The sequence below is a fragment of the Tympanuchus pallidicinctus genome, unplaced genomic scaffold (assembly GCF_026119805.1).
Source record: "Tympanuchus pallidicinctus isolate F22 unplaced genomic scaffold, pur_lepc_1.0 scaffold3, whole genome shotgun sequence".
Classification (NCBI taxonomy): Eukaryota; Metazoa; Chordata; class Aves; order Galliformes; family Phasianidae; genus Tympanuchus; species Tympanuchus pallidicinctus.
The window spans coordinates 5,640,247-5,663,088 of record NW_026294747.1 but is presented as its reverse complement, the minus strand read 5'-3'; the positions used below and the strand labels follow the sequence as shown (position 1 = coordinate 5,663,088).

General features: G+C 45.4%; 2 protein-coding genes across 4 annotated transcripts; one reads left to right on the top strand and one right to left on the bottom strand.

Annotated features, from left to right (window-relative positions):
- Nucleotides 1-399: 399 nt before the first annotated feature.
- DEAF1 (DEAF1 transcription factor) lies at nucleotides 400-16,839 on the bottom strand. 3 transcript variants are annotated; one of them, XM_052696372.1, is made up of 13 exons: nucleotides 16,371-16,839; nucleotides 15,791-15,888; nucleotides 15,336-15,465; nucleotides 14,459-14,605; nucleotides 13,282-13,421; nucleotides 12,943-13,008; nucleotides 12,270-12,396; nucleotides 10,936-11,064; nucleotides 10,094-10,222; nucleotides 7,924-8,174; nucleotides 3,219-3,284; nucleotides 2,176-2,265; nucleotides 400-1,087 (listed from the first exon to the last, which is right to left on the bottom strand). In XM_052696372.1, exons 1-13 carry the CDS (start codon nucleotides 16,597-16,599, stop codon nucleotides 983-985), a joined length of 1,707 nt encoding a protein of 568 aa, XP_052552332.1. In that variant the 5' UTR covers nucleotides 16,600-16,839; the 3' UTR covers nucleotides 400-982. The 3 variants fall into 3 exon arrangements, with proteins under 3 accessions (XP_052552332.1, XP_052552333.1, XP_052552334.1); XM_052696373.1 differs by having other exon boundaries at nucleotides 2,176-2,262; XM_052696374.1 differs by lacking the exon at nucleotides 2,176-2,265.
- Nucleotides 16,840-16,936: 97 nt separating this feature from the next.
- Nucleotides 16,937-22,161, top strand: TMEM80 (transmembrane protein 80). The gene is made up of 4 exons (XM_052696422.1): nucleotides 16,937-17,256; nucleotides 19,454-19,526; nucleotides 19,630-19,722; nucleotides 21,024-22,161. The coding sequence occupies exons 1-4, from the start codon at nucleotides 17,065-17,067 to the stop codon at nucleotides 21,227-21,229; spliced, it is 564 nt and encodes a 187-aa protein (XP_052552382.1). The 5' UTR covers nucleotides 16,937-17,064; the 3' UTR covers nucleotides 21,230-22,161.
- Nucleotides 22,162-22,842: the final 681 nt, after the last annotated feature.

Sequence of the window (22,842 nt, the reverse complement as noted above, 5' to 3'; positions counted from 1 at the left end):
ACCTTCCTTCCACCAGCACTGGTGCTCAATCTCAGCAGCAAGATGAAAACTCATCTCAGTGAGCAACTAGAAAGTTAGTAATAGCAACCATAGCCTAAGTTATCAAAGCAGCATGTTATTAATTAAAGCATTTTGGAGTAGTAGAAAAAAGCCAATAACCTCTTAATGCTCACCACTGCTTTAATTAGGAGCTACTAAGCAGCAGTGAGAGGCCAGAGCTCTCTGTGCACTCTTGCCTGGGGGCTGCTCGAATTTTGGCGCTGCAGTCAGGGCATGCTGCCGTGCTGAGAGTTGCTCCTCCCCACTGCCACATCACATCCACACTGATGTCCTGCAAAGACTAAGAGCCAACACCTCTCTGTGCAAAACTCCCTGCGGAAGCACCCCTCACATGCTGCATTTGTTCACGTGCTTTTATCAAATTTTATTGAACAAGATGTGATTTTTCAGTCATATTCAAGTGCAGAAGCTCCAGTGTGTTCCAAATTTCTCCAGCACAGAGGGAACACAGATAAACAAAACAAAACAAAGTCCTTCCAAAGGCAAATTAAGAGTTTGTACTTTTTCAAGGCAATTAAATAAACCAAATGAGGGATCATTCCTTTTTTCAAATAAGAGGTAGGGAGGCATGGGGAAAACAGAACAACAGCAAATCTAATTGCAGCAACTATTCTTAATCCATCTCAAGAGAGACGATGAGGTTCTTGTTATCCACACAGTGGAGATTTCAGTCTGGCAAAATCTAAGCTTCCTCAAACTGGAGGAGGCTCCCGGATGGAAGGCTGCAGTTTGCCTCTTCCATCCGGATTTCTCAGTCTCTGCGTTATCCAGAGGTTTGCAGTAGGACTGGAAGTAGGCAAACACTGTCACAGTATGAAAAAGTCTTTCAGAAATGAGTTTGTTCGTAAAGGACAGACCGCTGCGTCAGGCCGCCGATCCAGCCGGCTGCACCACACTGCCCTGTGGTCAGAGGTAGGTGTGCTCAGACAGAGACCTTCTCCATCACATTGTCTGCCACATGCACATCATCAGCCTGCACTGTCACCGCGTTGGCCTCACCACAGATGTGCTGGTGCTCCTTCCAGTCCTGCAGGGAAGAGCAGATGGAGAGGCCATGAAGAAACAGCCCAGAGATGGGGTACCTGCAGCTTCTCTGGGTAGCTCATGCCAGGGCCTCACTGCCCAATGAGTAAAGAATTTCCTCCTCACATCTAACCTTTACCTCCCCTCTTTTAGTTTAAAACCAGCCCCCCTTTCTTATCACTATCTGCCTGTGTAAGAAGTTCCTCTCCCTCTCATCTGTAAGCTTCCTTTAAAGGCTGAATCTTCATGGAGCAGTTATAAGCTGCCTCAGAGGGAGACCAGCACATGACCACTTGGTGACATTTCCCAGCACGTTTCATACTGACAGAACAATGGGGTGAAATTACTGTCTTTGAGATGCTTGGGGCAGTAGGCAGATTTTGTCATTTATCTGCAAGAAGCAATCATTCATTCTTCTGAAATTTCAGCCTTCCTGCTGTGCAGGGATGGCCATCATTATGCTCTGGTATAGGCCAAAGAAACAGTCAAAATTCTTCAGCTGCTCTGTTCAGATGACAAAGAATGAACCTGGACAGGTCGCAGAGGCTGTAGCTAAACCAGATTATCCTCTCTTCTAAAGCAAGCGGTGCCAAGGGTTTTTGTAAGGAACCTATGAGCAACACAAAGCCTTGCAGCTTCCTCTTCTTACTTGTTTCTACCTCCCATTTTAAAGTTATACAGTTTGTGTGTGCTCAATTCATCCTATCATCCATACCACTACAAATAATAAGTTGAAGAATAAGAAAACTGCAGCTTCAGTGGCACAGAATCAGAGGTACTGAGCAGCATGCAGCTTCCAGGGAGCAGCTGGGAGGACTTGTACAACACTCCCACTTCCCACCAGCAGTGTGCCCACGCCTCACTGCTGGTTGTACTCACACTTTGACACCCTCTTTCAGAAGGGGTGTGCAGATCTTGGGGCTGTTCCTTACCTGTTTGACCCACCCCAGCACTGCACCCTGGCTCACAGTGACCCCCTACTCCACAGCATGTTCCTGCCTGTGCTGCGCCCTCAGCCCGCACGCAGGCTGACTCCAGTGTCATGTGTTCCCTCTGCACAGCTCCATCTGCAACTCAAAGACACTCTTGTACCTTCCGCTGACAGAAAGTGGAGCAGTAGTTGACTTTATGGCATCCCGTGCACTCATTCATTGCCTCGCGGCCACAGTTGACACACGACTGCTGTGAAAACAAGAAGCAAAGGGACCACATCAGAGGGAACAACAACGGAGGGGTGACTGCAGTGAAGCAGAAGGCAGAGGAGTAAACATAAGATTGTAAGAGGAGCACAAGACTTAAACCCAGAGGATGAGGTAGCATACAGAGATTGAAAATCACATCTGGTTTTTAAAGGATGCTTCTGTGTCTAGCAATTTAGTCTTAGGCTGGTGACATCAATTAACATAGCCTGTATCGTTAGGTGGAGATTTGCTGATCTCCATTTTTTTGATTGGCCATCCCTTGATTGGCACAGCAGGAAAGCTGAAATTTCAGAAGAACGAAAATCTGATTATTTTTTTATCACAAAAGTAAGTACGCTGCAGAACATTCCGTTCCCAGCTCATTAAGTTACTGACACATTATTAGCACATCAGAGCTAGTCTGGCACAGGAAACTTTTCTCAGCTTGAGAAGCACCATCAGTGCAGTGCCCAACACGAGCACAACTCAGTGCTGCAGACTCGCTTTTCTCCTGAGCACTACCATCCCAGTCATTGGCGCCCGATGCTCATTGATGCTCAGCACCGAGCTCATCACACCACTGGCTCACAGCACATCCAAGTACCTACAATTAGCAGATGGTGTGACTGAACCACAGTCGTGTTCCTGATGTACAGCCATAAACGGAGGCTACCAAAACAGGGCTTGAAACCCAGCTTACAGGGCAAAAAGGAAAAACCAGTTGGTGCTGCATTGCCATTACTTGGAGATGCCTCAGACTGACTAACCATAGTTCCAGAGGACCATAAGAGGCTGTGAAAACATGGAAATAGAACACACTGTGCCAGAGCAGAGCATGTGTCCTGCCAGGGAAGGCTCAGAAGATGAGGCCAGCCACAGAATATATGATTTCTGGACCTTTAAATGCAACAAGACAAAGGACTCCTCCTAAAAAACGACTCAACCAGAGCTTACCTTGATGATGATTTCTGTTTTCCCATCCACATCTTCTGTTTGTTGAAATAACTGGTTCTGATATTGCTGCAAGGAAAAAGCACAGCAAGTGTGTCATTTCACAGCCAGCGTATGCAACAAGGGCTTGAAAAGTGAGGTCCACTGCATCCTTCATAAATGTGGCTTATCCTGTTTTCCAGTGGGATTGCCAAAGAGAAGCCGAGCAGAAGGCCAGCCACCCCATGTTTGTCAGACTCACGGCACCCCCTTCAGCTCTGCTCTGGGTCCCTGAATCTTGCTGATGGAAACGTAACTCCCTTCCACCTCCGTTTTATCTCTGAGCCCTCTGGTTCTGCCTGGCCCATGGTGCAAATCACTCACTTCGTTGAGAAACTGTGGAGAAGGGGAAGGAGTGGGAACAGAGACAGTCAAGCCAGACACACAGAGATTTCTTGCAAAACCATCTCCAGCAAATTGATGAGCCCCAGCTCTCAACCATTTCCACAGCTGCTTTGGAGGATATGTCATTACTTGCTTACCAGAACTACTTTTCTTAAGTGCCCGATCCTTTTTAGATTAATTTCATGCTCTCCAGCCCCAAACTGTTCTAATCTGTCTAAAAAAATAATTCAGATGGCCCAGCTGTTAACAGATTTAATCTTCCACCTTGTTTTCAAATGGAAAGGGCTGCATAGGCATCACTGCATCACAACAAGACAATTGCAATTAAAACACTTGTCAGATTTCAACCCTGATTTTATCTTTACACTGAAGATCTGCATCCTCCAGCTGTGTTGTACAGCACAGAACTTGGTGGGTTCATGTGTGATCCCCCTTCCGAAATTTATCTGATACAAACAACAGCTTAATGAAGAACAAATTACATTTCCAAAGATCTTTGTGTAAAGTACAGTCTTTACTCTGCTCCTTTGGGGCCAATCCTACAAGTGGTCAAACATCTTTTCCAAGAGACCCTAAGCCTTTCTTGCCCTATACACCCTCTTCCTAATCGTTTTCTTCTCCCTTAATTAAGAACTGCAGTAAAGCCAAAATCCCAGCAGAAGCCAAAGGATCCAATATCCTCATCTACAAGCTATTTAATTACAACAGAGCAGAGCTCTCTCTGAACAGCTGCGCAGAGTTCTGACACAGCAGCTGTACTTAGTGAATCCCATGCAAAATGTTGCAATTCTATAAAGCCTACAAGTATTTTGATATTTTAATTTTGTGTAATGATGCATTTTAGATAAACTGAGCTGGAGAGCTTATGGCTTGGTTTTCTTTTAGAACCACCACTCCTCAAAACTTCCAAATAACATCGATGTTATTGATGGACACTCTTGGTGTCCCTGCCAGCACAAAGCCACACACAGGCTGAGCACCAGCTGCATGTTTACTCACTGAAAGCGTAAGGTTTATGGCATCCACATTTCCCAAACAGAGCCCATTTCGTGTCTGAACCAACTCTGTGAGGGCTCTGCTCGTTAATTAAAGAGCTGTCATCATCAAGAGTCACATGAGATGCTGCAGACAGCACATACAACGTGAAAGGTTTATTCATCCTCTTCCTTAGGCTCCAGGAACTGTTCTATTTTAAAAGAAATGATCGCAAAGGAGATATTCTCACAAATGCTGGAACTGTATATTTTGGGGTTACAAACTGTACTTACTTCAAGGACTTGACTGTTTGGAGCCTTTCTACAACTTCTTTTACCCAGACACTCTTCCATGATCTTTTGTTATGGCACACAGAGAAATTAAAAAGGACAAAAAATAGCAATAGAGCACATGTGGGGACTTCCAAATTACAACATCTCATGTCTGCCATTTTTTCACATCTGACAAGTGTATTTTTGGATATTTTTTCTAATCTTACACAAAGACAGGCTATTATATTCCACTTCTGTGCAGCCCAACCCTAAATACTCAATGCTGCCCAGCTCAGCACCTCTGTTGCTTTTGAAGATGCTGTCTCTAGGTAGGACCATGCATTTGGAAATGCGATCAATCTGCAAAATTAATTAGACAAGCCATCTTAAGAAAGAAAGGTGACTGTTGATGCTTCTAAATTATGCTTCAGTTATTTGTTATGGTTCTCATTTGCTATTTTTAGCAAATCCTCTTCCTGCTGCAGCTACTCTATGATGTTGGCATTTCCACCTTCAAAATCTCGTAGGAAAGGGGAATGTTCCTAACACCCCACTGACAAGTCCTGGATAACACCATTAGAAAGTGGGAGCGGGATGAAAGAGTGATGCCTGCTCTTTGACTTCACAGGTGACAACAAAGTCTGCAGGCAGCACAAATGCCTCTTCTGCTCCAGGAAGGCTTACCTCTTACAGGGGAAAAAGCTTACCTCTTACCTTTCAGAGCTCTGTAACTCCCACAAGCACCTAATGCTGTCATTAGAGAGTACAACTTGGGGCCTCTTTCTCTGAAGGGCAGGTAAAGGCTGTGCTGTCCTGAGCCTCTGCCTCGCTCTTCTGCCATAAGGCATCACTCCTTAGCAGGGAGAGATGCAGACAGTTACAGGATCAAAAGCTCTTCAACTCAATATCCTCAAGAAACAGGATGCTGACTGTGTGCACTGATATGAAAACTAAACATACATATGATTTGCAGTCATGGCATAGAAGTTTGTGCATACAGTTGGGAACAAGCTTGTTCCCACTAACAGATTTCATTAATCCTACTCTGTATGCAGTCACTCTTCCAGGAAGAGCTGAGTCTACAGCTCTATTATAATTTAATCTGTTGTAAAGCCTTTGCTCTGCAGCTCAGATATAACCATACAACATTCCAATTCTAAATTTGTAGGAACACAATGGCACAACTATGTATTAAATGGGTCCAAGAAAAATCAGCAACACCACAAAGTAAGGTGACACCTCTTTCCACCCCTCATACAACTTAAAAGACAAAAGAAATGGCTGGACCAGAGACAGAAAGGAAAAGAGACTTATGTTACAAACCACAGAAGTTTTCACAGAATTGAAAAAACAACTCTGACCAACACAAAGCAGACAGGAGATTATTCAGCATTTACTGTAACTGCTTGCAGTGCCAGGTGTGTACCCAGAAAACTCATTTTTCAAAAAACATGGAACACACCGGAATAGATTAGAATAGCTACCTGCAGGATTGCCCAGCTGCTGGCACACAGCAGCGAGCCTGAAAACTATTATTTGGACATTCTAAAATGTAACGCTGTGACCAAGGGGGAACCCATGATAAAATAAGAGGGGTAAGACTCATGAAGAGAGTAATTAGGAATTCACAGTTACAGGGAAAAGGACTTCCTCCAGAAATAAGCACGTGGTCATCCTTGCCTTGTGAAGTCAGCACTTAAAGATCAATACTGAGGAGTGATTCTAACTCCTGTTCATGAGGCAAGAAGATACACACTGAAGTGAGCAGGATTTGGATCAGAGGGTGAGAAGAATGGACTCTGAAACACTGCTTTGAGAAAGCTCCGTAAGGATAAACAGAGGGGATGACAGCATGTAAACTGGAAGAGCAGAGGGTAAAGTTAAACAAAGTAAGATGTCTATCTATAAAATGTCAAAGCTTTTGTGCTGTCCCACAATCTACTAAGCTTTTAGCAGCCCAAATCTGGACAGCAGCATGAATATCACTCTATCCAGACTGAAGACAAGGGAGAATGAGACTCCCAGAGTCTCACACTCTTGCACATCAGGGATGCAGTGTACAGAAGAGTTCAGCAGTGACAACATGGCAAAGAACATCAAAGTTGCTGCAGGGAATGTCATAGGGTTCTCAGCAAAATCTTCCCACACACATTTCTTCACGGCCTCCTGCTGCACACTCCTGCTATGAATTCAGTGGAAAGCTGACATTAGCAATAATGTAACAGCAAATAGTGCCCTGCACAGAAAGGGAAAGTTCCTCCGCTGTCAACAAGGGCAGAGTCTCACAGTACATTGCCCCTCTCCAGCCTCTCTCAAAATCACAGCAGCAGCTGGGAATCTGGAAGAATGAGAATGCATTCAGCAGCGCATGGAGTTAGGTGTTAAGAGGAACCTAGGGTCTCTGCTATGCATTAAAAAAAGGAGAAAAGAAGGGGAGAACAGGGCAGACCTGGCAGATAATTCCCTACTGAGTAGAAAAGGGCTGCTGGGTAAAAGCCAACACTTTCATCATGCCAGCTGGCCTTGCGGTCTTACTCATCACAGGACACAAGAGAGATCAGCTTCGCTTGCACAATGCTCAGTGGGACAGCTCTAAATTTTGCTGGTAATCTTCCCAATAAATTCCACAGCTTGCTGCTCTTATTACCTCTCTGCCTCTTCAGGCCATCAAAAGCCTATCTGATAGCCCTGTTCACTTGAGAGAATGAAAGCAGCCTCTGCAGGGCTGAACACTCACAATCTTCCCGATACCAGGACACACGGCAAACCATGCCTGCTAAGTGTATGAGTGTCCGATAGCAGAGCTCAGGACTCGTAACAATGAACAACTGATATTACTGCTACCCACCCACAGCTGCTGGAATCCCAGGTACTCTACTCCTTTTTCTACTGTGGGAACAACTTACCTTTTTCTCTGCTCTCAAGACATTAAGAAACAATTTATAAGGGTTACCAGAGGTTACCCAGTGGAAAAAAGTGGGGTACAACCCATAAAATCACAGAATCATTACAATTGGAAAAGGCCTCCAGCACTCTGCCAAAAAGATGCCCCATCTCACCTCCTGCGGCGTAATTACCTCTTTTCTCTCCACATCAGCTTGAATCTTGGCTTGTGTGACAGCGGCCTCGCGGAAGGAGGAGCTGGCCTGCTTGGCCTGCTCGATGAGAGACTTGAGCTGCTGCGCCGTGTTGAGCAGCGAGTTGACCATCTCTTCCAAGTAGAGCCAGCTCCGCTGCTCCGTCACTTCCAGCCCGTTCACCACAGCTGGGGATATGGCTTTGGTGGGGGTCTGGGGGGGCACCGACAGGGCAGGGATTGGGGTCAACACTGAGCACAAAAAAAGGAACATAAAATACAAACAATTAGGGTTTCCATGGGTTTCCACTGCGTTTCCATAAAGTGATTTTCTTGTTTTGTTTTGTTGCAACCTAACACTTCCTGAACTCTGATCTTACAATAACTGTGGCTGACAACCGGGATAAAACCAAGACAGTTATCATTACTCCAGATTACATGTATGACATGAACATGCAGTCTCTAAAACCACCAGTTTGGATGCTCCTAAAAAGAAATCCTCCACTGCTGTAATCCCTTTGGACTCCTTCACTTGTTTTCTCTTGTATCATCTAGAATGACACAGATACGAAGATGAATGTTAAAGAAACCCAACAGTAGTTCTCCTAAGCATACAAAAACTTACATTAAAAGACCCCCAAACTAGTGAGGTGCTGCAGCCTTTGTTTTTTCACACCCTGACCGTGGCCCTGCCAGTAACTACAGACTGAGTGTATCAAGCAGGAAGCCACCAGAAAAAATGTGACCTCCTCTCCTGGTTCCTAATAGCACTTTCCTTGCTTAGCCCTGAGCCCCTCTCTTACTGTGGCTCTGCAGTCCTCCATTTTCCAAAAGCTGCACCAGAAAACCTGGATCTAGGATTCCAACAGCACGCAGTTCCAGCTCACATCAGTTAACAAATCCAGGAACAAATTTCATCTGGCTTTGCTGGGTTTGATTTTCCAAAATCAAACTCTTACCAATAAATACTCATGCAAATTGAAAGAATCCACAGGAGATAAGGGAATAAGTCCAAAAGCACTGTACTGTCACTGTGTGTGGGATGTGCAAAATTTTCAGACAGCACTGAAGATTCATCATACAGGTGAGCTGATATTCTACACTCAACGGCCCTTAATTAAAACAGTAATTTTGCTCCATTCCCATGAATTGGCATAGAACTATTTGCACTTCTGTATGAGTCAAGATAAATCAGTCTTTTATCAGTAACTTTTTGCAGAAGAATGTTTTCCTCTGCTGCATTTTCAGAAGAGTATTTATCACAGCACAGTATTTGATAACTTATCTAACAGGAATTACTTCTGACTATTCATTTTAGCAGAGCTGTATCAGCCAAGAAAAAGTAATGATCTTTGTTTCATGGATGAAAAATAATCAATGTTTAATTAATAGCATCAAGAGCTGAGTGAGGCTTAAAACCAACAAGATTGCATTCTGGACAGAGCAGGAATGCATTCTGCTGCTCTGTATAAGTAAGAAAATGAAAGATCATTAAGTTCACGTGATTTAATTACATCTGAAGAGATATCGACCTGAACATCAACATATCCTGTCCTACTGAAAGGATTTGCACGTTGCTTCTTGTATCATCTTTTCTTTTTTACAGCAACCTGCCTGCAGCAGGGCAGACTCCCATCGCCTTCGTTAACCAGCTTCTATCATTCCAGCACAAGTGTCAGCAGTAACACGTGGAAAACTGACATGGGACACAAGAGTAGCACAGCAAACCTGCTCCAAACTGCCTCCACCTTAAGCTAGTGGATTCAAAAATAGATGTGGAAATTTTCAGAAAGGCTCCTACAGTCTGGCTTTAAATCTAAGTGAGGAGATGGCTTTCTTGGATCGAAGATTAAATACATACCCACCCACAGCACCCAAGCAGTGACAAAATCTTCGAAGCAAAAGCCTTCTGAAAGGCAGCTTCTGAGCAGGAAACAACATTTAGGAAACAAGATCACAAGTAAGAACCAACAAATCAAAATGTCAATAACAGAGCGCCTAAAGCACGGGGGAAGAAAAATCTCTTCATCCAAATCTTAACTGCGAAACTCATAAGGAAAAAATTAAAGTTTATTTTCCTGGCTCAATCTCTACCTCTTGCTGGAAAAGAAGGTTACCACCTAAATCCAGGCACTGCTAATTGCGACTAACACTAGGGACACAAAGCATACCGATTTTGGGATGAGACGTTGGCAGCGCAGCTTCAGGGAAAGGTGAAATCTGACAGTTGTCCTGGTAAGTCGGGTAGTGAGGCTCTGGGTGGGTGACCCGGCACGGCTGCTGGACGTTGGTATCCTGAACTGCAGGAGAACAGCAGCGTTACAGATCACTGCATGGCACAGCTTTCAGGCATGTCTGAAACTTCTTTCACCAATTGGGATTGTTTTTTGTTTTCACGTTTTCTTCAGGTTCCTATTCTCTGTGGTAATTCCAGAGGTTGCAAATGAGAACCAGCAGCAGGATTTCACGTGGACACCAAGCAAAGCAACTGTGCACTGATTTCAAGGCTTCTGCAAAGATTATTGCCAGTCTCCTCCTCACACACTTTATTTTACACTGATAGAAGGACTTCAAGCTACTACACTCAGAGGATGCTAGCTCTCTCAGCTTCTCTGCAGAACCCACAGCCACATACAGGAATTAGACTGAAAGAGCTGAAATTTATGGTAAGCATTTCTATTTTCTTTGATTTATTCTGCTATTTTCTAGCATATATTCAGTGTTTTCCACTCAGTTTAAACACTTGTTTGGGCAGTATTTCAGGATGAACAAGTAGCAAAAAAAAGAAAGCCAAAAAAACACAGAGATAACTATAAAACCGAAGAAATCAACAGAGATGTACAAAAGCAGCTGCAGCATCTGGACGAGACATTCAAACTTCTCTTGTGACAGCAGGTTATGTACAGCATCTGTGTAAGCTCTTAAAATTAAAATCCTTCATGCAGCATACAAGAGGCTTCTTCTTTTCCTACCTTCTCATGGATGCCAAGCAGGCATGCAGCCCAATCCTTACCAGTGGCTCCTGTGAAAACATCCCCCTGGGCTGGACTTTCTGAGATAATTGCTGTGGCTTCCACCGTCGACGTGCGGTCAAAGGTGAGAGCACCAGAGGTAGTGATCTGTCCAGAAGGAGTCACGGTGACTGGAAATAGCAGAAGCACTTTCATAATCAGCACTCACTGCTCAGGCCTCGGCTGTCTAGCTGCTGAGATCCCTGCTCCCAAAGTCACAGAACTCACAGATCAGTCAACGGGATGTGACAGCCAAGTTTGGATCCCCCCCAAGGCCACTAACATCAGAAATGGGAATAAAAGCCCTGCGCGGCTTCTCAAGACATCGCTGGCCCAAATATACTACAGAACTTTAAGAAGAATGGCTCCTACTGCTTGAAAATTAATTCAAAAACCCCTTGGATTACAGCTAATTCTGTGACAGTTTGTTTACTGGACAGGTTCAACTGTCCATGTACCCGGAGTGACATAAGCATGCTCGGCTAGTGCAGGGAACAAGTCACAAAGAACATCTGGATGAAAGTAGCAGTGCAGCTCCAACGTGTTTAAAACCCTTTTTAAGCTGGGTTAGTCCAGCACCACTAAGGGGCTGATGCTGTGGAGCACTGCTCAGCCTGAAAAACCTTTTTACAAACAGTTCAGTTCTAAGACACTGAGGCTACATTTTTGTTTCTGAGGAAAGATGTGGCTGCCAACAAGACAAGCAATGCTGCTCCCTCCCAATGTTAGCACAAGCAAGCATGCAGTCCCCAGCAGCACATGTTCACAAAACAGTACAGACTAAAACTGTTTTGGGGAATGGAAGCAACAAAATCTCTGCAGAATCCTTATGCATTTCTCCTCCTGCTGTTGCTAGTAATCTAATCTTACACTTGGCTTGCTCAGTTCTTTTTTGTATTCCTGTTGCTTTCTCCTCAGCTCACTTTGTAATGTTATTGTCCAGATGATGAGAACAGGAGGACAAGAATGTGACAGGGAACCTGTGAGTTGGACCAGCCTGCAAATTAATTTCTGTTCTCACACAGATGGTTTGACTTCAAAAACATGAAGTGACAAAGCGAGTCCTGAACGCCAGAGAGGAGCCTACAGATGAAAGCATCACCTTCTGCCTCTTTCGCTAACGGCTTCCAGATTTTTTTTTGTGGATTTCATTACAGTTGCTCAGAATCTACTTTTCCATGTATTTCAATAGCACAAATCTTACCACATGTCCCCACCAGATATTAAAGGACATACAAAAGGAAGTGCCAAGAGATAATACATTTTTCTCAGTTGACCACTGGTAATACAAAAAGGTATCTAGCTCGGCCATTTTTACCAGGAGCAAAGAACCTACATGTAGTAGCAGCTGTGGCAGGAAGCAAAGTGATATTTTTGGAGGATTCCTTCTTGACTGGATTTGCAGACATTTCATTTTCTTTTTTTCGTCGTTTATATGGTACAAAGAGTCGAATAGGTCCACTCTAGGGGAAAAAAAGGAGAAAAAGACATCAGCTGAGGCACCTCTTAGGGGAATATCTGTTCACTCCAACCTCTCCAGATGCAGCTACAATTAAGCAGTAAGTATTCCCATGGTAGATTTGTAACAATTTGACCAAAAAGTTTCTATTGGACCTGCAAACCAAAAAGCCTCTATGATTAAAAAAGTTGCACTCAGATTCAGCTTTTTCCCACTGTTACCAGAAGACAAGAACTGGGCAAATCCTTCACTACTGATCCAAGGGGTTGAAGAAAAGAAATAAGAGTGAAAGAAGATGGGGAGTATATGGATTCAGGTCTAGACAACAAGGAAACCATACAGTTCACAGCAGAAGAGTACAAAACAGTGCTTGAAGTGAAGTTAAACACTGCTGCTTAACAACTCTAGCATCATTTTAGAAAAAAGCAAGCAGCCTAATATGGAAACATTCAGTACTTGTCAGTGTTTCTAGGACACTCCCGACCTGCTCACAGATGGTCGTGGTTGATGAATTGTTTTTAAACTAATGGATATAAAACCTACAACTCACCAGAGTCATGTCATCACAGCAGGCAGCACAAGTACAAGAGGCAGCGTGAGGATTTAAAATCCCATCCTGAAATTGGAAGATTACAAATTCAACATCAGGCGCCAAAAGCAGCGAGAGCAAGACTGTGCTCTGCTCAAAGATTCTGGCAGCTCCCAGAGAGAAATAAACACTAATTCCCTTCTGGGGGGCCCTATACAATAAAAGAAAGGCCAGTTCCCCTCAACCAAATCAATAAGTTGCTTCTCCATCACCCCGCACACAACTCTGAACACAGCTCAGACTGCGGGGCACTCTGTCCTGCCCCTTCCAGCAGACAGAAGAAAATAAACGTAACCTTACATGAATAAGGCACTGCAAGGGCCTCCCAGCATAGCGAATGCTCCTCTTCCAGTCTTTGCTGCTGGCTCGTCCTGCCATAGCTTCAAATTCAGTGGGGCTGTACCAGTTGTCCCCTTGCTTAATGCACCTACCACGGCCTCCTGTATTAAGAAGAAAAAAATAAAAGCATTAGTAAAGGCTAAGGATTACTTTCCAATTTTTCTAAGGAATATTGAGAGGGGCTGGGCAATGACGAGCTGCATGAAGTTTAACACGCATATGTGCCAGATTCTGCTCCTAGAACAAGGCAGTCCTCTGCTCTGTGTACAGAGTGGGGAGCAAAGGAGGGAGAGCAGCCCCAGAGCTCTGCAAGCTCTGGTGAATGGCAAGTTGGACTTGATGATCCTTGTGAGTCCATTCTAACTCAGGGTATTCTGTGACTATGAAATTACTGAGCAAAACAGCAAGTAATGTACAGTAACTACCCAACTTGCTCATCTGCTGCTTCCCATCGCTGAAGGATAAGCATGCCTGTTTCTTAGCCTGGCTGTGACAATGACTGTGCGTGAAGTGAATTCCAATTCTGTGAATCAGAATAGGCTACGTAGGCTATTCTATAGGCTAGAAAATATTACTCATTCACATGTAGGATAAGTCTTTCTTATCCTACCACAAATTTAAACCTTTCCATAATTTTTGCAAAAATTTCTAATCCATCTGGTCACGAAGTAAACTCTTTCCACAAAGCAAACACTGTGCTATGCAGTCAGGCTTGCTGACAGTTTGTGCAACGGCTTCTTCAGTTTTCCCTCAGAGATGAAAATGAAGAGAGAGGCTAAGACAGCTAAGGAGGCTCATTAGAAGACAAGCTCTCTACTTTCCAATCCAGCAGGGATTCTGCAGAGCTTTGTAGAGACAAGGGTGTACTACTCAGAGGTCCACAAAAAGAACATTGGAAAAGTCAGCCTACTATTGGGAAGACTCACTGTACAGCAGGCTGTATCTTCACAGATTAAAAGCCTCTGAATAAAGAACAAGGAAGCAAAAAGGAAGAGAACAGTAATATCCATGGGACTATGCTAACTAGGAAAACATACTTATTTTCTTCATGATTGGCCTTTAAAAGGCAATCTGATTAAAAAGAAAGTGCAGTAAGTGAAGAAGGAGCCATCTTCCTCACACAAAAGGCTGTTTTTACCTGAGCCGAGTCTGTTTTTGTACAGAATCCCACTGATGTTCCGGCACCTCACTGGGAGCTCGTTGTCATACACAGATGGGTCCCAGTTATACTTGGTTCCAGTTTTTTCTTGGACAGTTGCTAAAGGGGTAGGAGGAGATTGCGGTCCTTTGGGGAAAAGAAAAAAAAAAAAAAAAAAGGAAGATGACAGCAACCAAAAGGCACAGTGACAACATCTTCACACGTAGTTTGGCTGGGCCAAATGCATCCCGTGGTCAGCATGCCACAAGAAAATTGCTTAGAATAGATGCCTGATGGAAGCTAGAGCCATGGGTCTGCCCTGCCAGCCTCAAGAAGTATAACATAAAGTAACACTCTGAAAATGGCTGGAAATAGAGCAATAGAAAACAGGCTTTTAACGCACGTTAAACACTCAGGCTATAACTTGCAGCTGGCTGGATCACTTCCTAGAGGACAACGTGCAATGCGTAATTGCCTGCAAAAGGCTTGTCATGCCATCTCGTGGGCAAAAACGGGGACTGCCAGGCAGCTGGGAACAATCTTGGTGATGAAGGTCACCAGCTACAGTCACAATTAAATTTTAATTAGATTTTAAATTAATCAGCAAAAGGCCTGAATGAAGACAAAACCATCTCAACCAAAGGGCTCTTTATAAAGAACCCAGGTATTAATCTCCTAGTTCCAGGCTTTTATTATCAATACTAGAATCGATTTGCTTTTGGGGGTGGGTTAGGAAGGCATGCAACAAATGAAAAAGCAGTATGGGACAGACTGTACAATGCAATTTCACGTCATGTGTGTGATGTTTCTCTTGTTTTTCAGTCACACAAATAAAGCAAAGAGGAAGCTGGAGAAGGACTTTCAGATTGCCTTATACCTGGTGTGAGGGGTGCTGACGGCCCCTTCAGCCCCGTGGTTTCCACAATGCTGCCATCTGTGTGAACAACTATGAGAGTGGCTTTCTCAGTATTCAAGCTGTCCCCAATTTGGAGGGCCGTTCTCCCAGACTACAGAAGAAATAAAGGAAAAAATAAATAAATGAGTACTCCTACAGATCTCTGAAAGGTACCCTAAGACACCATTAGTTAGCAAGTATATTTTTGAGCTTTCAACCAACCACGTCGAAAGGTTACACATCCCAGGTCATCAGCTCCATGACGGAGTGCACATACATGGGTAGAATGGCACAGAAAAGACAAAGGGAATGCACTGCAGGTGCCTCAGCTGATGGCTCTGTGGCTCAAAGCCTTGCAGCATACACACGTTCTGACCTCGTGTGCACGCCAATGAAGTCATGGTGCTCCAAGGCTCCTGGACGAAGGGCTGACTTACCAGCACGTGTCCCGAAATGGATGCTGCATTTGCCACGGATGTGGTGAACACGTTGTCTGCAGAGGCACCAACGTTGGCCACTGTTACTGTGGTGACTTCTGGAATGCAAAATAGAAATGAAGCAAAGCAGACCCAGTATGTGAACCCCACAGAAGTACATTCTCTCTTTTTCCCATTGAGTGTCAGTCAGTGCAAATATTAATTACTGTTCTCTGTCAGGCTTTGGGTTGAGCAAAGCTTAACTTGTGATGAACTAAGGGGGAAAATGTTTATTTATTCTAGAACCACTCTCTTTTTATTAAAGCGGGGAACGGGCAGAAGAGCAGAACAAACTCTGAGCATTTTTAGGCTCCGCCTTACACCTGACCCAGCGACCAACGCGTGGCTGCGTTTTGATATGACTTTTGAACGGGAATTTTGCACACAGGGCCACAGTGACTTCGGGCGGGCCGCTGCTGGTCTCTCAGCGCGGTGAAAGAAGCGAGAAGGCGGCGCTGCCCGTACTGAGGCGGCCCCGGGCAGCGCGGAGCGCGGGCTGCGCTGAGATGAGCGGCGCATGCGCAGTGCGGCCCGCGCTGACCTGCGAAAGCAGCGGCCTCGTCGGCGCTGGGCAGCGGCTCGGTGCCCATCTCGATGTGCTCGGCGTCCGCCGCCATCACGGTCACGGCCGTCACCTCCTCCCGCCGTTCCGCCTTCCCCTCCGAGCTTTGCGGTTGCTGCCGCTCGGGTTCTGCCGCCGCCGCTGCCACCGCGGCCGCCACCGCCTCCGCTAAGCCCAGCCGCTTGGCCGCCGAGTCGGCGTCCTCCATGCGAGGACGGGATGGGAGGGAGTGGGGCCCAGCCCGCCCGAGCAGCCCCGAGCCCTGCCGCTCCCCCCCCGAGCGCCGCCGGTTTGGGGGGGGGGGCGATGCTCCGAGGTCGCTAGGGCGCTCCCGCCGAGCGGTGCCGAACGTTTCCGACTGCGCTCCCCGGGTCGAACCGAGCGTTTCCGATGCGGCCCGAAGTGTCCCGAGTCCTTTCAGGCCTCGTCCGAAGGGGCTCGGCGCGTCCCGAGGCGCCAGGCCCGCGCTTCCTGCCGGCGGCCAATCGCAGCGCAGGACGCGGCCGAGGCCGCGGCGGCGCGGCCCGAAGCGATACCTGACAGCTCCCGAGCCCGCCCGAACACGGCCGAGTCCCCGAGCGGTCCGGCCCGCGGAGTCGAAGAATCCCGAGTCCGCTCGAGTCTTTTCCGATCCCGCCCGAAGGCGGGTGAGGCGGTCGCGAGGAAAGCCGAGATGTGCCGAATCTTTTCCGAGCGCGCCCGAATTCCCTTTCGCCGTCCCGAACGGCGGCTCCCGAACGGGCACTGCCCGAAGCCGCCCGAAAGCGACCGAACCGGGCCGAGCGCTCCGATCGCAGCCGAAGGGAGAGAGGCGGGGCGGCACGAACGGCCGCGGCGCGGGGGCTGCCGGGATGCTGGAGGACTGGTGGGTGGCGGGGGAGGGGGCCGGCATGGCGGGCGTGCGGAGAGGTGAGCGCCGTGCAGCGTTGCGCCTACGCGGAACCAGCAGCATTTCACAGTGTAACATGGCGTGCTTGTTTGCACTGCGTTCCTAAACACCTTAACCAGGGATTCGCCGGGCCCGACTGTGAGGGGAAATGGGCTTTGGGACGCTGGTGGCAGTGCGATGGTACAGCCACGTAGGGCCTACCGGCTCTCCGTGCCTCTGGAAGGGGCTGCGGCTGTTAAGGGCTACTTAGTAGGTGTTCTCGTGGGCTATTGCTGTCGTATAGTAAGGGAATTCTGGGCAGAATGTCGCTGCAGTGCTTTTGGTAAATATTTGGGCTCATCTTATGCTCTCTTTTTTCTTCTCAACGGAAAGGAAGAACATCAGTTGTATCCTTTTTTTTAGTGTTTTTACCCTGTGAGGCTTCCGTCACCACCACCCACTTGAAGCACAAGCTCTTACCCAGCCTGCAGGCCTGACAGAGGGCTGGCCAGCACTTTCTGATCGTCTAACTCATTTCCTTTGGAAGCAAGGCTGCAGATTGGCTTTGTGGACATGCAGAGACAAGGTTCACTCAGCACACTGCAGGCAGCTGTTTCTGCACAGCCAACAAGAGGCAGTAAAGCAGCTTCCTCTTCTCACTCTATCTTTTCCCATGATCTGAGTAGCCTCCTAAAGGAGACACCCTTGTCTTCAGAGATTTCCATACTTAGAACCCGTTTAGTAATTTTTTTGTTCCACCTCCCTTCAACTGGAAAAACCCAAAAACCTGGTTCTGTTTGAATAGAGATTCTCTGGGAACTGGAAGGTGTTCACTGCACGTGGGTGGGTGCTCTCTTCAAAAACCGGATGGGTTGTTCCTGTAAAAGGTGCCTGGGATGAAGAGTGCCTGCTTAGAGAGACAGTATCTGAGAAGGACTGAGGAGAGAGGTGAGGATAAAGAATGCCTTGAAGCAGCTCAAAGTAATGAACTCTGTACTGATAAGTTCCTTGTATAAATTGCCTTGTCTTATTGAAGACTAAGAAAAACAACTGGTATAATTTTGTTTTAAAAAGCACATAGGGATGGCCAAAACTTTCTGGATTCTTTGAGCCACGCTGCAGCTTTCCCATATAGCAGCGAACCCCAGGACGCCCTTCATGCTTTCTGTATTACATTCATAACGTGCTGCTGTGCCTCAGGAGCGATGCCCTCAGTGTGTGTGTACCTGCTATGTAGGAATTGTACTTGCCCGTTGAGAGGGTGGCGTCCTGAAGGCATCTGTTGGGTATCTCATATAAACTTAAGCATTTAAATGGCTTTCGTGGCCAAAGAGAGAGATGGGCTGGTAATTTAGTTTAACTGCTTGGTTATGAAGGTATTCTTCTGGGCTGACTCCAGGGGGAGCCCCAGTAATGAATTCAGAGCAGAGGCATAATTTTGCCATGTTTTTCATTTTAGGATGGCTGCAGGTGAGAATATTCTGAGCCTGTAAGTTCTCCATATTTGTACATCGGTGTTTGCCATGTTCCCTGCCCTTCAGAGGCATTTTGAGGATGTGTTAAGGATTGTGGATATTTCAAATACCTTCAGCAGAGCCAGGTTGACAGAAATAACTGGAGCTAAATATCACCTCATACAACGCTTTGTTTTGTGAGCAGTGAATTAAGAAAATCTATGTTACAAATTTACATCTCAAAGTTGAGCTTGTGGCCTTTCTCAGACACATAACAAAGGCTGAGCTCAGCTTTCAGACTTTCCATCATGCAGGCAATAATAGGGCTTGTCTGCTTCACAGAGCCACGTATTTTCAAAAATGTGGAGGAATTAGGTATATCGGGAGCATGCCAGCCCTCTGCCAGCCAACAGGTACAGAAATTGTCAGGGGAAATGCACGCATGCACACTCTCCCCTCATTTCCTTATGCTAATGAATATCCCTCTACAACCAAAACTAAAATAAACCAGAAAAGAAACAAAAACCAAACGTACAACAGCAAGCTGTTGTCCTAGTTCCTGGTGTTTGCAGTCTCCAGTTACTTTTTGAAACTATGCCCATAGGCCAGGCATAGTTGAATCATTTAGTATAAGGAGGCACAGAGAATATTCTGAGGTTACTAGAAACTGGTTATTTTATGAGATGGAGCCCACCTAACTCCTTAACAACAGTTACCAGCTCTCATCTGTTCCTTTACAGATTTTATTTTATATAAATGGGTTTTATTACATCTTTTACTTCGTGGTGACACTTGCGATGATTATTTATAAAAGTAAGTTGCAACCAGAAGTAAGCTGCTTGGTCATGAGGCATTTGTGTCTTGCTGGTATCCCTACTGTGTTCTTCTGGCTTATTTATGCTGTGCTATTCTACAGGTCAAGTTTTCAGTTATCCAGATGATTTTTTGGCTCCTGATCTTGCATTGATCTGCATCATGGCCGTTCTGGAAGCGCTGCGGCTGTACTTGGGTATGTCATGCTATCACTGTGCCTTTTCAGGGGGAATAGAATCTTTAAGCATTCATCGTTCTGAAATAGAGTTGGGTGTGAGAACGTGTCAGTTTAGCAGACAAGCAGATTTTTGGAGGCTCATTCATTTATGTTACTAAACTTTATCTGGTCGACATATTTGCCTAGAGGGTCGTATAGAATTTGCTGTCATATGATGTATGATCTGTAATGCCGTATGAAGACAATAGCTGGGCTGTCAGGCAGCAATGTAAGTGGGACAGCTGGAATGCTGCTACGCTGTTTACCATCAGTGCTGCTCATGAGAATGAACATGCTGAAACACAGAGATTTCCGTACAGTGAAGCGATACAGCTTCTTTCAGCTGCTCCAGAAATGTACGATGGTAACCAGATGGCTGGAGCCTTGTGGAACAGGTAGTACTAAGGATGGCCCTAAGAAGCCCCTGGCTGCCACCGTGACTGCAGCTTTGCCCTTCACTTCTTCTAAAGACACGTCACTTCTATCATCTTCATTTCAGTATGCCAGAACAATGAAGAGGGTCTGCTTGGAATCCTACTAATCTCTATCCAATGCTAGCTGAAGTCCTTTCTTTTAAGCAAGGTTTAAAATTACTATTAAAATTTGTGCTAAATATTCCTCAGATATTTACACAAGGCGGGTCTGTTGAACACAGCTGCGTTGCTGTAGGGCTGAATGCATAGCCTGCTGCCTTAAAGCTTTCTGCATGTATTTGCCTGGAGCCTGATGGATGAGTAAAAAGCAAGTTTGAAGTCTCATGTAATTAAACAGCAAAATCTACCAAGGCAAGCTCAGAAATAAGATGTAAGGAAAGAATAAGTGCAGCTTCTTCGCAACGTTAGGAACTTGAAGTAGGAATAGATTACTAGAGTATATAGAAGACTCAATTGTGTAAGATTTTAAAATCAGCATTGGATGTCCTTAAATGCTGTCACATTGCCACATTGGATGTGGGGCTGAGGGTTGTTGGGTGGAAGTCTCATGCTTAGCCAAGGTCAGACTGAGCAATCAGAATGGTTGCGGCTTCAGGACTGCTTGTCTGTAGTAAGAAAAGGTAGGTTTTTTGACTTGAATGTCAGCTGGTTTCTCTGCATTCAGATTAACTTCAGTCAGCAAGAAATGGGTTGTCCATTGATCTTTGGGTTTATTCTTAAATTTACTGACTGTGCCTTGATTCAGGGCAGTATTTCTACGTACCCTGAGCTGTTACAAATAGAGCCTTTTTTGAGTGTTGTCTCAATAAATCAAAGATTCATATCAGCTTTTTGTTTCCCTCCAAGGTTCAAAGGGTAACCTGACAGAAGAAGAGGCTCCATTAGGGCTCAGCCTTGTGATAACGGTCGGAAGCATGATTCTATCTGTATATTTCCTGACATGGCAAACTTACGTGCTCAAAGCAGATGTCATTATAAACACTGTTCTTCTCTTTATATACGGGCTCGAGTCAGTACTCCAGGTGTTGTCCATTGCTGCTTTTGTTGGCTAAGTCGTAACTGTGACACAGCACGTTTTCAACACGTTTCTTCTTTTAAAGAGAGTTTTTATATTTCAAGGATTTAATTATTCTGCATATCAAAATTTTGTAATGCTTCCTCCTGTTTAAATGACCTATTCTGGCAGAGATCCCCCAGAGCAGGAGGTAAGATAGTCTTTCTACCAGCTGTGTTACACAGCTCATCAGTTAGCGTTCCTCAGGGATCGATATTAAATATTAATTCCCAATACAGAATAGCAGCCAATGCTGCATGCCATTGAGATTGCCTGAGTTTTCATGGCATAGAGCAACACCACACAAGCAAAGTGACAAGGAACTGAATGAGGCCAGCGTCGTATGGACTCGTTTCCTGCATACACGTATGTGTTTCAAGGCACAGTTTTGCTTTCTCACACATCTGCTCTCATTTCTTTTCAGCCCCCAGTGGTAATTTCCCTGCATTTAGTAGGGCAGTACCTGATTGGTCCCAGTGGGATTGGGTTGAACTGAGTTTTGCGCCTCGGAGAGCTGAGCCACAAGGTTTGGGCAGCTGCCTCTTACTGACATGGAGACCAAAGACAGTGGTGTGAGGGTCTGGTTGTTCAAACACAGCAGCCCAAAGATGAGCATGAACATTCACCATTCACCCTTCTGTCCTGTTTTAAAGTCCAAAAGAGGCAGTCAGACATTTATATTTAGCCTTTAATGTCTTAAGTGCCACAATTCTGCAAAAATGACTACATTCCAATCCCTTTTATTAAATCAACTGTGTAATTTCCTGGGGTTTTTTTTACTCTATCAAAAATATATAGTAATGTAAAGCATGGGAGCTTGTGGTTTTTGTTTTTTGTTTGGTGTTGTTTTTTTTTTTTGTACAGGCAGGTTTTATATTCAGAATTTCTTATATTTATTTATTCAAATAAAGAATGTATTAGATCTAAGAAGTGTTTGAAGTACAGTGTTTTGTTCAAATCCTAGGGCACGGCTACCTACACAAAAGGGCGAGACTGGATGTGTGCGAAAACCTCCTGTTCCTGCTGCTCTTTGTAGCTCTTTCTGCACTGGGGAAGAGTGTTTGAGGTTTGTGCTAATTGACACTAGCCAGGAGCAGGAAAAGACTGTGGTATAGGCCCAGTACCACCTTAGCTACATTGGTTTTTCCTTTGCATTGATGGAAGAAGGGAACAAAATATGCCAGAGTTCCTGTAGAAGCACCCAGTTTCATCCTTCAACATAGCTGGGGGAGAGCTTGCAAGCCAGGTAATGCCAGCTTCTGGTTTCGTCATGCTGTCCAGCAGTCAAAACCAAAACACGCACAGTGTCACAGATCTCCTCAGGCCAGATCCTCATCATATTCAAGCCAATGGCAGAAACAACCCTCTGCTGATCAGCAGTAGCAAGGCTGCACCCAGGAAAGCAGCAAAGCAGCAGAACTGGGTGCTAAGCAGCCAGGAAATTGAATGGCCAAATGTTTCTGGGCTTGTGCACAAATCAAATATCCACCCGTTCATTCTTCTGAATTTGCTTGGCATAATGGAATGCACTCATCACATATTTGTTACAAAGACTGACAAACATACCTACCTAGATCTACCCTGCTAATGATGAATGCATTCCAAGCAGAA